This window comes from Eretmochelys imbricata, chromosome 4 (assembly GCF_965152235.1).
Source record: "Eretmochelys imbricata isolate rEreImb1 chromosome 4, rEreImb1.hap1, whole genome shotgun sequence".
Lineage (NCBI taxonomy): Eukaryota > Metazoa > Chordata > Testudines > Cheloniidae > Eretmochelys > Eretmochelys imbricata.
This window is the reverse complement of record NC_135575.1, coordinates 635732-651915: the sequence shown is the minus strand read 5'-3', so window position 1 is coordinate 651915 and position 16184 is coordinate 635732. Positions and strand designations below refer to the sequence as shown.

At 49.3% G+C, this 16184-nt stretch overlaps 1 protein-coding gene across 7 annotated transcripts in view; it reads left to right on the top strand.

Annotated features, from left to right (window-relative positions):
- LOC144263807 (class I histocompatibility antigen, F10 alpha chain-like) overlaps positions 1-15862 on the top strand; it is a 34573-nt gene extending 18711 nt beyond the window's left edge. For 2 of the 7 annotated variants that reach the window (XM_077814786.1, XM_077814781.1), the window contains 6 exons: positions 6277-6552; positions 8184-8459; positions 10760-10861; positions 11280-11312; positions 14818-15034; positions 15616-15862. In XM_077814786.1, the coding sequence (XP_077670912.1) occupies positions 6277-6552; positions 8184-8459; positions 10760-10861; positions 11280-11312; positions 14818-14906 (776 nt within the window). In that variant the 3' untranslated portion in view covers positions 14907-15034; positions 15616-15862. The remainder of the gene's footprint in view (positions 1-6276; positions 6553-8183; positions 8460-10759; positions 10862-11279; positions 11313-14817; positions 15035-15615) is intronic. The other 5 variants (XM_077814787.1, XM_077814782.1, XM_077814784.1 and 2 more) reach the window with 5 other exon arrangements.
- Positions 15863-16184: the final 322 nt, after the last annotated feature.

Below are 16184 nucleotides of genomic sequence, written 5' to 3'. Positions count from 1 at the left end.
TTCCAGTCAGTGTCGTCACAGGTCAAGGCCCTCTCAGGCTGTTGGGTCACAAGGCCTTCTACATATACGTGGTGCGGTATGCGAGGTTGCACCTCAGACCCCTTCAGGCTTGGCTGGCCTTGGTGTACTGGCCAAACAGCCATCATTTGGACTCGGTGCTCATGGTGCCTGCCCATCTCAGGCACCTCAGGACACAAGGTCAGTGGTCCCAGCAGTAACTCTTGCTACAGATGAACATCAGAGAGCTCAGGGTGGTCCGCCTAGCACGTCAGGTATTCTTACCCCCCATCGCAAGCAAGGTGGTGCAAGTTCTTACAGAGAATATGGCAGCCATGTTTTACATCGACAGGCAGAGAGCGGCCCGCTCTTCTACCCCTGTGTCAGGAGGCCATTTGCTTGTGGGAGTTCTGCATAAAGCACTCGAGCCACCTCGAAGCTTCTCACCTTTGGGGAGCCCAGAACGAGCTGGCAGATCAGCTCTTCTCACCGCAAATGGTCCCTATGCCCCGACATAGCACGGGCCAGTTTCCAGTGGTAGGTCACTCCACTTGTAGACCTGTTCATGACCAAACAGAACAGGAAATGTCAGCAGTTCTGCTGTCTGCATGACTGCAACCCGGGATCGCTCCCAGATGCCTTCTTACTCCTGTTGGGAACACTGGGGCATGGCCACTAGGTAACTCGAGGGGATGGAAGACCACGAGTGTCGATGAAGCCCCCTTGCACTAGGCCCCGGTGTCCTTGGCCCCCCCCTCCTGCCTGGAGGCACTCGCAGCAGCTCTGCGTACTAGGCCCAAGTGTCCTTGGCCCCCCTGCCTGGAGGCACACACAGCAGTTATGCTGAGAATCTGCAACAGTATGTTGCAGAGTCAGACTGCCTGAAACTAAGCAAGGCCAAACAGGGGAGATATGGAAGAACAATGCTGAATAAAGCAGCTTTATGTAGAGTTTAACAAATGATACAGAGAATCAGGGAACTAGCTGGGAACTGGATTGGCTGGCTATATGGATACTTGGGGCAGCTTGCTATTGGATAAGTATGCTGGGAAAAAGGATGTATAAAAGCCTGTGTAACTTCCTGCTCTGTTGTGCAGGATTTGAGATTTTATTCTCCCTGTACCTTTTTGCAGCTGCAAATAAACTTTTCTGCTTCTCCGCCCCGTTGTGATTATTGGGTGCAGCACACCGGGTAATGAACCAACTCAAGCTGTTGTTCAGCCTCTCGGCACTGGGTGCCGGCAACACTCCCTTGGAGAAAGCACCTGTTCTGTGCCTTCCCCCCCATTCCTTTTGTGCACAAGGTCTTGCTGAGGTCAGGGGTGAAGGTTATTCTCATAGCCTCAGCCTGGCCATGTCAGCACGAGTCTGGCTTATTTCTAGACCTGCCAGTAGCTACTCCAATGCCGCTCCCTCCCCTTCTGGACCTGATCTCGCAAGATCAGGCCAAATGCTCCATCTGCCTGACAGCTCCATGGTGAAGCCTGCAGAACTGGCCTGTGCGGAGCAAGTCTGCTAGGTCTTGCTAGGCAGTCGGAAACCATTTACCAGAGCTACTTACCTCCCCGAGTGGAAGCGTTTCTCCATTTGGTCGACCCAGCAAGGCCTCTCACCGGGGTGCCAGAACCTCCCTATGAGTGGGGGGCCCCCGGGGCTGAAACTGTGACTCCGTCTCTTCCCCTGACACCCTCCCCCCCGCTCCAGCTCTTCTCCTGAGGCTCTGCCCCCTTCCCCCTGCTGCTGAAGTGGCAGGGCCCTGGCCCCTCGGTCCCCCTGTGCCGGCACCCCTGCCTCTCACCGGCTGAGTCATCTCTCAGATGAAGCAGATTCTCCAGAACAGTCTGGGAACAGCCAGGTCTAGCGATTCCATCTGTTGAGGTGCACCTAGCCGCCATCTCCGCATTCGACCCCCAGGTGGGTGGGTGGTCAGTTTTTTCACATGAAATGTCCCTTCACTTCCTGAAAGGCTTTGAAAGGCTTTACCCGCAAATCTGGGAACCCGTCTGTGATAAATGAGGGTGGGTAGCACCCTTATGTAACTCCCCAACCATTCAGTTAGCCTTAGAATCCTCCTTAGCCGCTGCACCCTAATTGCCTTACCTGTGAAGGGTTAAGAGGTAAACGTCAAATGAGTTGGCACCTGACCAGGGGAACCAATAAGGAAGCTGTACCCTCTCGAATTGGGAAAGACTGCTGGGTGTGTGGGTCTTTTGTTCTCTCGGCTGCAGAGGGACAGGGCAGCAGTCATGCTGTAAAAAGCTCTGGGCCAGGTATGAAAAGTCATCTGGATCATACCTAGAAACTATTCATTTGGAACCACAGATGTGGAAGTAGAACAGGAAATGGTCAGGTAGACGCGATTAGGCTTGTCTCTTTTTATGGCTTGTGGACTCCTCTGTGCTGACCCCAGGTGCTTTTGTTTTGTTGTAACCTTTAAGCTGGACCCCAAGAAAGCTACTCTCGGTGATTAATCCTTGCGGTTGCTCTTTTAAGATCTAGCAATAACTTAAGCTTTCCAAACGTGTTTTCTTTCTTTTTTCTTTTTTAATAAAATTTCCTTTTTTTAAGAACATGATTGGATTTCTATGTCTTTTGAGGTGAGGAGGTTGTGCATATCTTAATCTGCCAATACAACAGCTGGGTTCCCCTTTTCTTTTGTTTCCTTTCTCGGCTTCCCCGAGGAAGGGGTGGAAAAGCCGAGGAGCCCCAGAAAATCTTCCCAAGTGAGTTTTTCTGGATTGGCAAAAGGCAGATTTTCACTTGGGTGGTGGCAGCATTACCAGCCTGGAGTGGCCAGTATTAATTTTTAGAGTCCTTGCAGGCCCCCACCTTCTGCACTCGAAGTGCCAGAGTGGGGAATCAGCCCTGACACCATCCCCCTGGGGGACTTAAACATGGTCCTGTCAGAGCTCACAGGGCCTCCCTTTGAGCACTGGCATTGTGCCCTCTGTTGTACCTTTCCTGGAAGGTCGCCTTTCTGGTAGCAATTACCTCAGTCAGGAGGGTCTCAGAGATCAGAGCTCTTATGTCAAAATCTCCGTATACAGTGTTCTTTAATGACAAGGGTTGCCCCCACCCTTGTTCCTCCCGAAGGTAGTCTTGGAGTTTCCTAGTAATCAGGCTATTTTCCTGCCCATTTTCTTCTTGAAGCTGCACAAGAATAGGGAGGAAAGACATCTCCATACTCTTGGATGTTAGGCAGGGCATCCTAGTGTTCTGTATAGAAAGGACTATATAGAAAGTCGATCCATAAATCCACACAGCTCTTTGTGGCAGTAGCTGATAGGATGAAAGCCCCACCCATTTCAGCTCAGAGAATTTCATTGTGGATCACACTGTGTATTCACATGTGGTACGAGCAGGCAGGTATCCCACCACCTGCCTTCCCGGCGGCCCGTTCTATGAGAGCACGAGCTTCCTCAGTGGTGTTCATGGCCCAGGCTTGATCCAGGACATTTGTAAAGCAGCGACCTGGGCGTCAGGACATACTTTTTCTTCCAACTACGCCATCACCCAGCAAGCTAGAGATGACACTGGCTTTGGTTGGCCCACCTCTTACGGTACTGCAAGGGAGTCACGGAACGTGGCATGAACGTGTGCAAGCAGCTGAAGAAGAAAAAATGGTTACAAACCATTCTGTAACTCTTGGTCTTAGAGACGTGTTGCAAACGTCCATTCCACGAGCCACCATCCTCCTCCTCTGTTGGAGTTGCTGGCAACAAGGAACTGAGAATGTGCGGGGTCGACTGGTCCTCTTATACTGCGCCATGAGCGCATGGTACCAGAGGGCACGAGAGGCGACCTGACGGGTACCACTGAGAGAGAAATTTCTGGCGACTGTGTGCGGGGCCCGCACACCAAGCGTGGAATGGACGTGTGCAGCACAGCTCTGAGAACGGCCGTCACAGGAAGGTTAGTAACCGGTTTTTGCCCAAGCCTGGGGCATGGTTCAGGGATACAGCTCAGTGGGCTCGGCTCTCACCTGTGGCTGTGACCCCAAGTGGTATTTTAATCCCTTGGCTGACGTTTTTCCAAACGTGATTCGTGATTTTTTGGGTGTCTGAGATTCAGCGGCCGGGTGCCCCCATGTTCTGATCAGGCCCCTTTAAAAGGTCTCAGTTGGGCACCCAAAATCACTAGTGATTGCTGAAAATCTAGGCATTTACCTCGGTGTATCTAATGCATGATGGGGGAAGGGTGTAAATACTTGGGACCCTGTGTGGGGTATTTTTGTGCCCCCACATTCTGCCCTGTTTGCCAAGCGAGGGGTCTGATCCGTTCCCCACGCGTTTCAGTCTTCCTCGTGATCCTCACAGTGTTCTCTGTTCACCACAGCCTCCCTCCCTCTCTCCTAAATTCTCCTTCCTGTCCCCATCTCCCTTCCCTCCCCCCTAGTCTCCCTCCCTGCCTCCTGTCAGCCCAGGGGTGGCTGTATTAACTGAGTCTGCTCTTGGTTGTGTGCGAGATGGTGGCCGTTGTTGTGAAGATTAGCCTGGCTGTGGGAAAATGGAGGCCAGTTGAACTAAAGGCCGTCAATGGCCTGATCCTTACAGGGAATCACCTTGAGACAGTGGCCGTGTGAAAAAGAGGCCAAGCATCCGAAGTTGGTGCTTTGCCGTTCCTAGATTGAGCTGGAGGCACGGGGAAGATGGGGCAGGGAAACAGAGGGACCCTGGGGATTCTGTGAGGTCATTAAACCAGAGCAGAAGTTAGTGTGGGGGACAGATCTCCTGTACCCCTTCTCTACAGGGACATGCGGGTAATGTGAATGGAGGAGGTGGGGGACCAAGTCATCCTGAGGATCCTGCAAAATTAATACACCCAGAGCAGGAGAGAGTGGGGTATAGACACCCCGAACTCTCTCTCTTCTCCAGAATGACCCTGATTACCAGAACTGGGGGACTCCTCAGAGAGCAGAAGAGAGCTGGAGGGGATAGACCTCTGCAATATGGACTATATGGTGGATAGAAAATTGGTCCTCGGGCCGGTTTTGTTCAATATCTTCATAAATGATCTGGAGGATGGTGTGGATTGCACCCTCAGCAAGTTTGCAGATGACACTAAACTGGGAGAAGAGGTAGATACGCTGAAGGGTAGGGATACGATACAGAGGGACCTAGACAAATTGGAGGATTGGGCCAAAAGAAATCTGACGAGGTTCAACAAGGACAAGTGCAGAGTCCTGCACTTAGGACGGAAGAATCCCATGCATCGCTACAGACTAGGGACCGAATGGCTCGGCAGCAGTTCTGCAGAAAAGGACCTAGGGGTTACAGTGGACAAGAAGCTGGATATGAGTCAACAGTGTGCCCTTGTTGCCAAGAAGGCCAATGGCATTTTGGGATGTATATGTAGGGGCATTGCCAGAAGATTGAGGGACGTGATCGTTCCCCTCTATTCGACATTGGTGAGGCCTCATCTGGAGTCCTGTGTCCAATTTTGGGCCCCACACTATAAGAAGGATGTGGACAAATTGGAAAGCATCCAGCGGAGGGCAACAAAAATTATTAGGGGACTGGAACACATGACTTATGAGGAGAGGCTGAGGGAACTGGGATTGTTTAGTCTGTGGAAGAGAAGAATGAGGGGGGATTTGATAGCTGCTTTCAACTACTTGAAAGGGGGTTCCAAAGAGGATGGTTCTAGACTATTCTCAGTGGTGGCAGATGACAGAACAAGGAGTAATGGTCTCAAATTGCAGTGGAGGAGGTTTAGTTTGGATATTAGGAAAAACTTTTTCACTAGGAGGGTGGTGAAACACTGGAATGCGTTCCCTAGGGAGTTGGTGGAATCTCCTTCCCTAGAAGTTTTTAAGGTCAGGCTTGACAAAGCCCTGGCTAGGATGATTTAGTTGGGGATTGGTCCTGCTTTGAGTAGGGGGTTGGACTAGATGACCTCCTGAGGTCCCTTCCAACCCTAATGTTCTATGATTCTATTAATATCCAGAGGACTCCCTTTGGGGTTGTGCCACCCTGCACCCCCTACAGGGAACATACAAGAACAAGCAGCAGTGAGGTGATCCTTGAAGGTTGTGAGCTCTCTATAGTGGGGGGTCTTTAGTGTACAAAGACCCAACAGATGGAGCGTGGGCCCCCTGTGGGTTTGGCTTCCCTCCTGAAAGGAGCTGGGAGGGTGTAGGACCCAGCAGCATAAGTGGGAACCCCATTTCTCGGGGGAGGGAGGGTCCAGTAGCAAGGGGAGGACCCAGTGGTCTACCTGCAATGGGGTCTTGGTGAGATTTCAGAGAGAGGCTGCTGCTGACCCTCAGCTGTGTTTCAGGGTTTCACATTATCCAGACGATATACGGCTGTGATCTCCGGGAAGACAACACCACTTGGGGGTTTTACCAGGATTTGTATGATGGACGCGACTTTCTTACCTTCGATAAGGAGACCATGACTTGGGTAGCAGCAGATATTGGGGCTCAGATCTCCAAGAGGAGATGGGATGCTGAAGTACTTGACAACCAGCGGTGGAAACGCTACCTGGAGGAGAAATGTATTCCCTGGCTAAGGAGTTCTCTAGATTACGGGAAGGAGACTCTGCAGAGGAAAGGTAAGATGGGGGACAAGCCCCACCCAAGAGGTCACTACAAGTTACATCTCCATTCCCCAGCCCCAGTTCCAAAATGGAGCAGGGGAGTAAGGGGCAATTCAGCGAACCTTGCACCAGGGATGGGTGGGGAAACAACCCCTTCCCCGCCAGCGCTGCTGGAAAAAAAGATAAGAAATTGAAAATGTTAAAAGCAGCTCACTGTAGAGAAGCTGATCAAATGAGCCCAAATTTGCAGCACACATTCTAGCTCTTCCCCTGGTGTGACACAGTAGTTATCAAGGCAATCTGCCAATGCGTGTGCATGTTAGAGCACTTTACTTAATTATGGAAGAGCCACCACTTCTCTGGACACCAGCTTCATTCACCATGTAATTCTTCCTCATTCACTGTCTGCACCATCATATTTTCTTGTGTTACCCCCAGCCCCTGTGTTCCACCAATGACGGTAGCTTTGTTCTTGTTGCCTTTGTCCAAACTTCTCCCACAGTCACCTATGTGCTTTCTTCCATGCCATCCCCTACGTGTGGAATTGCCCTCCCCATACTAATCTGGAAGAAGGCTCCCCTTGTCCTTAAAGTTTTCCCCCTCAAGACCTACCTTTGCTGTAACACCCTCTTACTTATTCCTTGATTCTTTTATCAATAAGACATCTGATAATCACACTCAAATTTATCAGAGCTTTTTAGTTAAAGATTAATCAGCACAAACATAGAAGGGAAGAGGTTAAACGCTTTACCACTCTGACTCAGGAGGACAGTTGCAGCATAGTCTGCTTCAAAATGTTAACTTGCTATTACCCACATATGTACCTTGTGTGTTACCATGGACACACATTTCCCAAATTAGTTAGCATCATTACACACCCTAATCTTTCCCTTCCCAAACAGTTTGCACTTGCTGTTCAAAAGTTACTTGAAATTTGCACCCAGTTTTTTGCAACATACTAGTTACTTATTTCTCTCACGAACCTCAGCAGAACATTATCTTTTCAATTGCCATCTTTACAAATGCCAAGAAGTAAAAGCCGTACACAGCAGTGTAATGTATATTTCAGTGCCAACGGGCTGGGAAACTGATTTTTCAACATAAGGGTAAATACATTTGAAATCCATAATATTGGGGTAAATAGATTTGGTAACAACCTACAAGAAATTAGCCAATTAATATTAGCTAGTTTGAGGGGCAATTTAGCAGTGTGCGTCACTTTTTGTTTAATGTGCCCTTTCCATCTCTAATTGGTCATTTTATCCAGTTCATTTTTTTGCTCCTTGGCCAGGGCAAGATTCTTCTTTCTTTCATATCCAGGGACTGAGAGGAGATGGGCACAAACCTAGCATGTGATTGACACGTGTATCTGGAGCTTAGTGAAGCCTTTCAAGGTACTTGTGTCACTGGTTGGGAGCAGAGGCCAGGTCAGGGACCTGGATTGGGGGTTCACCGTTGCTGATGCTGTGAATTGGGCACAGGAATCTTCTAACATGGTGGCTCTCTCTCATCAGAGGGATTCCGTCTCATGGATTTTCGTCCTCTCCCGCTCCTGGGGTCTCAGAATTTCATGCTGCAAAGCTCCAGCAAAGGCTGCCTGGATTAGAGCTTGAAAATAACTAACTTCAGTTTCTTCTTTTTCCCAGTGCGCCCAACAGCTAGAGTGAGCGACAGGTCATCTCATGACGGCCTCACCACCCTCTCCTGTAAGGTCAGTGGGTTCTACCCCCGGGACATCACCGTGACCTGGCTGAGAAATGGGGAGAGCAGACAGCAGGAGACCTACTCTGAAGGCATCCTACCCAGTGGGGACGGGACCTACCAGACCTGGGTGACAATGGAGATTGATCCCAAGATCAAAGGCCATTATTCATGTCACGTGGAGCATGAAAGCCTATCAGAGCCACTCTCCGTCTCCTGGGGTAAGGCATTTGTGTGTGTGTCTCTTTTCTCCTTGTGGGAGAGGGGGAATCCATTAAACTCAACCCCTGAAAAATTCTCATTTGGATTTATAGGCTGAAGCTGGAATTTCCTCAGGGTCTGTGAGGCCCTGTCCCTCTGCAGTCAAGTTCTTGTGCTAGAGTTGGGACCCACAGTGCCTGGGGCTCATGTCTTGCTCTCCAGTTTGCTGCCTCTGGGGTTGTTCGATACATCTCAGCAATACACTGTCTCTGAAGGGAGAGGATTAGTAATCGGACATTAAGGCCTGAAGGGACCATTCTAATCATCTGCTCTGAGCTCCTGCATAGCCCAGGGCAGGGGGGAATCACACCAGGGACCCCAGCATCCAGTCTGGTCATCTGTGAGCAAACTAGAGCTCATCCTTCAGAAAGAGATGCCCATTCCAGATGTAAAGTCTCCAAGGGATGGAGAATTTACCACATCCCAGGGGAAGCTCAAATCTGCCCCTTATTTCCAGACAGAATTGGTCTTGCTTCAGCTTGCAGCCCGGTGTCAGAGAAAAACACAGTTCTCACTCTCAGGTTGGGTGCAGCAAGTCAGATACACTTTATTATCTCAAGCAATTGCACAGAGGGAGAGAGTGCCCTAGGACACAGGGTTTCCCACACCTAGGCAGGTCTCTCTACAGATAAACAATTAGAGCAAGTATTTATACCTTTATTACAGACAATAATAAGCAACAGCTGCATATTGTTTATACATATTCCTTCATGATATCTCATTTTGCTCAATTTCTCTTATAGTCTACGTTCTATTCTTATCTAATACAAGGTCACAACAGCCTCTTTCACAGTTCTTTTCCACTCGCTTTGCACTATCCCCGCTTCTACAAATCTTGCGTTATTAAGGCTAGAGTTAGCCTGACTTCTGTTCATTTCAGAGGCCTGCATCCAAATTCCCTTTATATACTTCCACATCGGTCTCAACTTCATGCACTTGTGGTCCTGCCATGAGTGCAGGGGACGGGACTAGATGACCTCTCGAGGTCCCTTCCGGTCCTCTGATTCAGCAGGTTCTCAGAAACATGGCTCTGCGGGCCCTTCATTCTTGCCCATGTGGCCAGAGAGGGAGGTTTAATGTTGGGAGCAGCTTGTTTCTGTGCGCAGTGATGCTGGAAGGGACGTATGGCCTTGGAATGGAGCGAGGAGGCAGATGAGAGCCCTGCATCACGGGGGAGAGACTCCTATGCCCCTAGCACAAGAAAGTCTAGGAAGAATTTATTACACATGGAGCTGCCTTCCAGCCATCTTTTTGCTTGGTTAAATGGGATGTGGAAAAATGCAGGATTTGGAAGTGCAAACAATTTCTGAGAGGGCAGCCTGCACCGGGACTCTCGTCAGCAGATGGTTTACATCACAATCCTGCTACCACGTCCCCTGCCAATTTTTGTGTCATAACCCACATTTCCTTATTCTCTTCGAAATATTTTTCTTTTTGCTGTATTATTATGCGGCTCTTTCAGACAACAGGAGAAGCTGATTAGGGAAACTGAAAGTGTGTACAGAACACGGGGTTTAACAGGTTTATATAAACCAAAAACAGTATTAATATTTCTGTCTTCCCCTCTTCACTTCCTGCCCCCTCAAAAAGCACGCATTGTGTCTGTAACTCCATTCATGGCAGAGAAATCCAGAGCTTTGAAGTCAGTTTCCAGTTTGGCACCAGATTTCCACAGTGGGACTATGTTCCATTAGTCATGAAAGTCAGCCTGGTCAAGGAGGGTTAGGGGCTGGGAGCCAGGACTCCTGGGTTCTGTCCTTGGCTTTAGAAGAGGAGTGGGGTCTCATAGGTTAGAGCAGGAGGTCTGGGAGCCAGGACTCCTGGGTTCTGTCTCTGGAAGGGGAGCTGGGGTTAGTGGGTTAGAGCAGGAGGGGCTGGAAGTCAGGATTCCTGGGTCGATTCCTGGCTCTTGCACTGCCTCACTGTATGATCTTCAGCAAGTCTTCCCCCTTTCCCGTGTAGGGACGATACTGACATCCATGCTCTCCCACAGTTCTGAAGATTGGTTAACGTTATAAAAGTCTTCGAGTTTAAGAGCTAAATATTTATTATGACTGGAAGTGGTAGAGACTGTGTCCAGGACTTCCTATGGTGGGGTGCAATGCATGGTGGATGCACTGGAAGGGATGGAGGGTTGCAGGACTCAGCCCTAACTTGGGGAGCTGACTGACAGATCCCTGCAGTGGGATGAAAGGAGGATTTTAGTGGTGGGGGGGAAGGAGATTTTTCCCCATTGATCATTCTTTCCATTCCATTTCAGAACCAAATAACAATCTGATTCCCACTGTGGCTGGAGTTATTACTGCAGCTGTCCTGATTGGTGTTATAATCGGAGTAGTCGTCTGGAAAAAGAAACGCCCAGGTAAAGAGCCTGGGATGGGGGGATTCTCTGGACTTGCCAGGCCCTGCACACCCGCCTAAGGGCAACAGCAGTTCAGGAGCCTGTGTCAGTCCGGTGTAACTGCCCCATTGCGGGACTGAGCTAATGACCCCCAATGGGAGCTGCTGGAGGGCCAGACCCAGAAACTGGGTGCAGGTTACAGTTTATATGGGGCTAGGATTTCCAAAGAGCTCAGCACCCAGTGCGCCGAGGTCTTTGGAAACTGTCTCATTGTGTCTTTCTCTCCTGCCAATTGTGAGCGCCTGGGACCTTGAGTCCATTACTGAGCGCCAGGGGGCTGTGCTGGGCCAGGGTTCCCGGTTTCGGAGCTGTGGACACAGATCAGAGTCGGTTCCTGCCTTGGGAGCTGAATTCACTGAAATTTGCCTTCTCTCTGCAGGGAAGAAGGGAGATGGCTATGCTGTAGCTCAGGGTAAGTGACAAGAGACCCATCGCCTCTTTTCAAGTGGCCATCTCTGAACGGCCATCATTGCTTGTGGATTTTAGCCTGGAGCCACTGACAGGAGATCCTCGCTTCCACTCATAGGCCTTGTCTACACTGAGAATTTTAGGGAAATGTCCAACTATTGCTCTAGTACCATAGAATCGTAGGACCGGAAGGGACCTTGAGAGGACACCTCGTCTTGTTCCCTGCACTCATGGCGGGACTAGGTATTATCTAGACCATCCCTGAGTAACCTGCTCTTAAAACCCTCCAATGAGGGAGATTCCACAACCTCTCTAGGCAATTTATTCCAGTGCTTAACCACCTCTTCCAGTCCTCTCTCCCATCTTTCATGACTTTTCAGAGCTATTGACTCAGATATCTCCTCTTTCAGTTCCTTGACTATTCTAGGATGCTTTTCATCAGGCCTTGGTGACTTGAAGACATCTAACTTGTCTAAATAATTTTTAACTTGTTCTTTCCCTATTTTAGCCTCAGATTCTACCTCAATTTCACTGGTGTTCACTATGTTAGACATCCAATCACTATGACACGTTTGGGTGAAAACTGAAACAAAAAAGTCATTAAGCCCTTTTTCCATTTTCACATGTTCTGTTATTGTCTTTCCTTCCTCATAGTCTAATGGGCCTGCCCTGTCCTTGGTCTTCCTCTTGCTTCTAATGTATTTGTAGAATGTTTTCATAGAATCATAGAATCATAGACTATCAGGGTTGGAAGGGACCTCAGGAGGTCATCTAGTCCAACCCCCTGCTCAAAAGCAGGACCAATCCCCAGTTAAATCATCCCAGCCAGGGCTTTGTCAAGCCTGACCTTAAAAACTTCCAAGGAAGGGGATTCCACCACCTCCCTAGGGAACGCATTCCAGTGTTTCACAACCCTCCTAGTGAAAAAGATTTTCCTAATATCCAACCTAAATCTCCTCCACTGCAACTTGAGACCATTACTCCTCATTCTGTCATCTGCTATCACTGAGAATAGTCTAGATCCATCCTCTTTGGATCCACCTTTCAGGGAGTTATCAACTCCCCCCTCATTCTTCTCTTCCGTAGACTAAACAATCCCAGTTCCCTCAGCCTCTCCTCATAAGTCATGTGTTCCAGACTCCTAATCAATTTTGTTGCCCTCCACTGGACGTTTTCCAATTTCTCCACATCCTTCTTGTAGTGTGGGGCCCAAAACTGGACATAGTACTCCAGATGAGGCCTCACCAGTGTCGAATAGAGGGGAACGATAACGTCCCTCAATCTGCTGGCAATGCCCCTAATTATACACCCCAAAATGCCATTGGCCTTCTTGGCAACAAGGGCACACTGTTGACTCATATCCAGCTTCTCGTCCACTGTCACTCTGAAGTCCTTCTCTGCAGAACTGCTGCCTAGCCATTCGGTCCCTAGTCTGTAGCGGTGCATTGGATTCTTCTGTCCTAAGTGCAGGACTCTGCACTTGTCCTTGTTGAACCTCATCAGATTTCTTTTGGCCCAATCCTCCAATTTGTCTAGGTCCCTCTGTATCCTATCCCTACCCTCCAGCATCTCCTCCCAGTTTAGTGTCATCCGCAAACTTGCTGAGGGTGCAATCCACACCATCCTCCAGATCATTTATGAAGATATTGAACAAAACCGGCCCCAGGACCGACCCTTGGGGCACTCCGCTAGATACCGGCTGCCAACTGGACATGGAGCCATTGATCAGTACCCGTTGAGCCCGACAATCTAGCCAACTTTCTACCCACCTTGTAGTGCATCCATCCAGCCCATACTTCTTTAATTTGCTGACAAGAATACTTCGGGAGACCGTGTCAAAAGCTTTGCTAAAGTCAAGGAACAACATGTCCACTGCTTTCCCTTCATCCACAGAACCAGTTATCTCATCATAGAAGGCAATTAGATAAGTCATGCATGACTTGCCCTTTGTGAATCCATGCTGACTGTTCCTGATCACTTTCCTCTCCTCTAAGTGCTTCAGAATTGATTCCTTGAGGACCTGCTCCATGATTTTTCCGGGGATTGAGGTGAGGCTGACTGGCCTGTAGTTTCCAGGATCCTCCTTCTTCCCTTTTTAAAAGATTGGCACTATATTAGCCTTTTTCCAGTCTTCCGGGACTTCCCCCGGTCGCCATGAGTTTTCAAAGATAATGGCCAATGGCTCTGCAATCACATCCGCCAATTCCTTTAGCAATCTCGGATGCAACGCATCCGGCCCCATGGACTTGTGCACGTCCAGTTTTTCTAAATAGTCCCGAACCACTTCTTCCTTCACAGAGGGCTGGCCACCTCCTCCCCATGCTGTGCTGCCCAGTGCAGTAGTCTGGGAGCTGACCTTGTTCGTGAAAACAGAGGCAAAAAAAGCATTTAGTACATTAGCTTTTTTCACATCCTCTGTCACTAGATTGCCTCCCTCATTCAGTAAGGGGCCCACAATTTCCTTGTCTTTCTTCTTATTGCCAACATACCTGAAGAAACCCTTCTTGGTACTCTTAACATCCCTCGCTAGCTGCAACTCCAGGTGTGATTTAGCCTTCCTGATTTCATTCCTACATGCCCGAGCAATATTTATATACTCATCCCTGGTCATTTGTCCAATATTCCACTTCTTGTAAGCCTCTTTTTTGTGTTTAAGATCAGCAAGGATTTCACTGTTAAGCCAAGCTGGTCGCCTGCCATATTTACTATTCTTTCTACACATCGGGATGGTTTGTCCCTGTAACCTCAATAAGGATTCTTTAAAATACAGCCAGCTCTCCTGGACTCCTTTCCCCCTCATGTTATTCTCCCAGGGTATCCTGCCCATCAGTTCCCAGAAGGAGTCAAAGTCTGCTTTTCTGAAGTCAAGGGTCCGTATTCTGCTGCTTACCTTTCTTCCTTGTGTCAGGATCCTGAACTTGACCATCTCATGGTCACTGCCTCCCAGGTTCCCATCCACTTTTGCTTCCCCTACTAATTCTTCCCGGTTTGTGAGCAGCAGGTCAAGAAGAGCTCAGCCCTTAGTTGGTTCCTCCAGCACTTGCACCAGGAAATTGTCCCCTACAGTTTCCAAAAACTTCCTGGATTGTCTGTGCACCGCTGTATTGCTCTCCCAGCAGATATCAGACATACATGACCCTGAATTCTCTCTCAGTCCTCAGGGAGACACCTCAAGAAGGAGACTCCCTGCAGCAAAGCCCCGGGGGTCTCTGAGATCCCCCTGCCCTGCAGCCTGTCCTCCCTGGCCATTGTCGTGGACTCTCTGTGAGGTCACCGCCTCCCAACCTCCTTTCACCAATCAGCTGAGTGCTGCAAAAGGCCCTTGTGATGTCACTGCCACCCCCACCCCTGCCCTGCAGGGCTCATGTCCTGCCCCGAGCCGGCTCCTGTGCGTGTTTGAGCTGCTCCCCCTGGGTCACCCCCACACACTCAGTGGTTGTGCAAGGGTTCACGCAGGCCACACGTGGAACCATCAGAGGATGCTCAATGTGCCGCACTTGGTTTTGCAGAGATTTGGAGACTTGAAGGCCAGAAGAGACTATTAGATCATCTCATCTGGCCCCCCTACACATCACAGGCCTCCTGCATGGCGCAGTAGCGAGTTTTGGACCAAAGCAGACTCGAGAAAGGCATCTCATCAGGGGATGGAGGAAGCACCACTTCCCTTGGGAGTCTGGAGGAAATTGATGCTGTGGGGGGCAGGGAATTGACCCCAAGGCCACACTTGTGAGTCTGTATCATAACACACATGTACAATAGCACTGCGCGAAGTATGTACATGTCACCTTAACTCTGATGTTTCCTAACGTTTAAAGGCCTGATCTCCAGGGTGTTCTTTGTGCTTCTAGATCGATTTTGGGGAGAGATGCAATCATTTAGTTCAGAGTGGGAGCAGTGTTAGTCTGTATCAGCAAAAAACCAAAACAAAACGAGGAGTAGTTCTGGCACCTTAGAGACTAACAAATGTATTTGGGCACATTTGATGGTGTGGCTGATGTGATTAGGTCCGAGGATGGTGTCCCTAGACTAGATATGTGGACAGAGTTGGCAATGGGTTTGTTGCAAGGATAGGTTCCTGGGTTAGTTGTTTTTGTTGTGTGGTTGCTGGTGAGTATTTGCTTCAGGTTGGGGGGCTGTCTGTAAGCGAGGACTGGCCTGTCTCCCAAGATCTGTGAGATTGAGCGATTGTCCTTCAGAATAGGTTGTAGATCCTTGATCCCTAAGGAACTCCACTTGTAACCTCCCTCCAGTCTGACAGTTCACCTTTCAGCAGGACCTTCTATAATCTCCCTGTTTTTAATTCATAGATTCATAGATATTGAGGTCAGAAGGGACCATCATGATCATCTAGTCTGACCTCCTGCACAAAGGAAACCACAGAATCTCACTCCTGCGCAAAACCTCTCACCGATGTCTGAGCCATTGAAGTCCTCAAATCAGGATTTGAAGACCTCAAGGAGCAGAGATATGGGGAGGTATTTGTAGTGTTCCCCATTGTGAATCTTCCCCCAGTTGTACTTATCCCTTAATAAATCTTCTTTCTGTTTAAGGTTATATTCTTTCTATCCTTTATTTCAGTGCAACATGGGTGGGAGGCACAGAGGTTGCTAATGCTCCCAGTTGATAAATGCTAGTAGGAGTCGGACCTGTTGAAAATGTCACCTCCTTATTATTCCTGACAGAGATTTTGGGATTACATCTATTGGTGACCGCGGCAGGACACCTCAGAGATTTAGCTCTCTGATTGGGGTCCTTCGGTTACATAGATTCCAGCTAACAGTCCGTAGACTCGGGGAGGGAAGGGTCTGGAACAGTGCCGGTGAGGGCGTCGACCGGTGGGTGGGACTGGTTCCCGGGTCACTGCCTGTTCAGACAG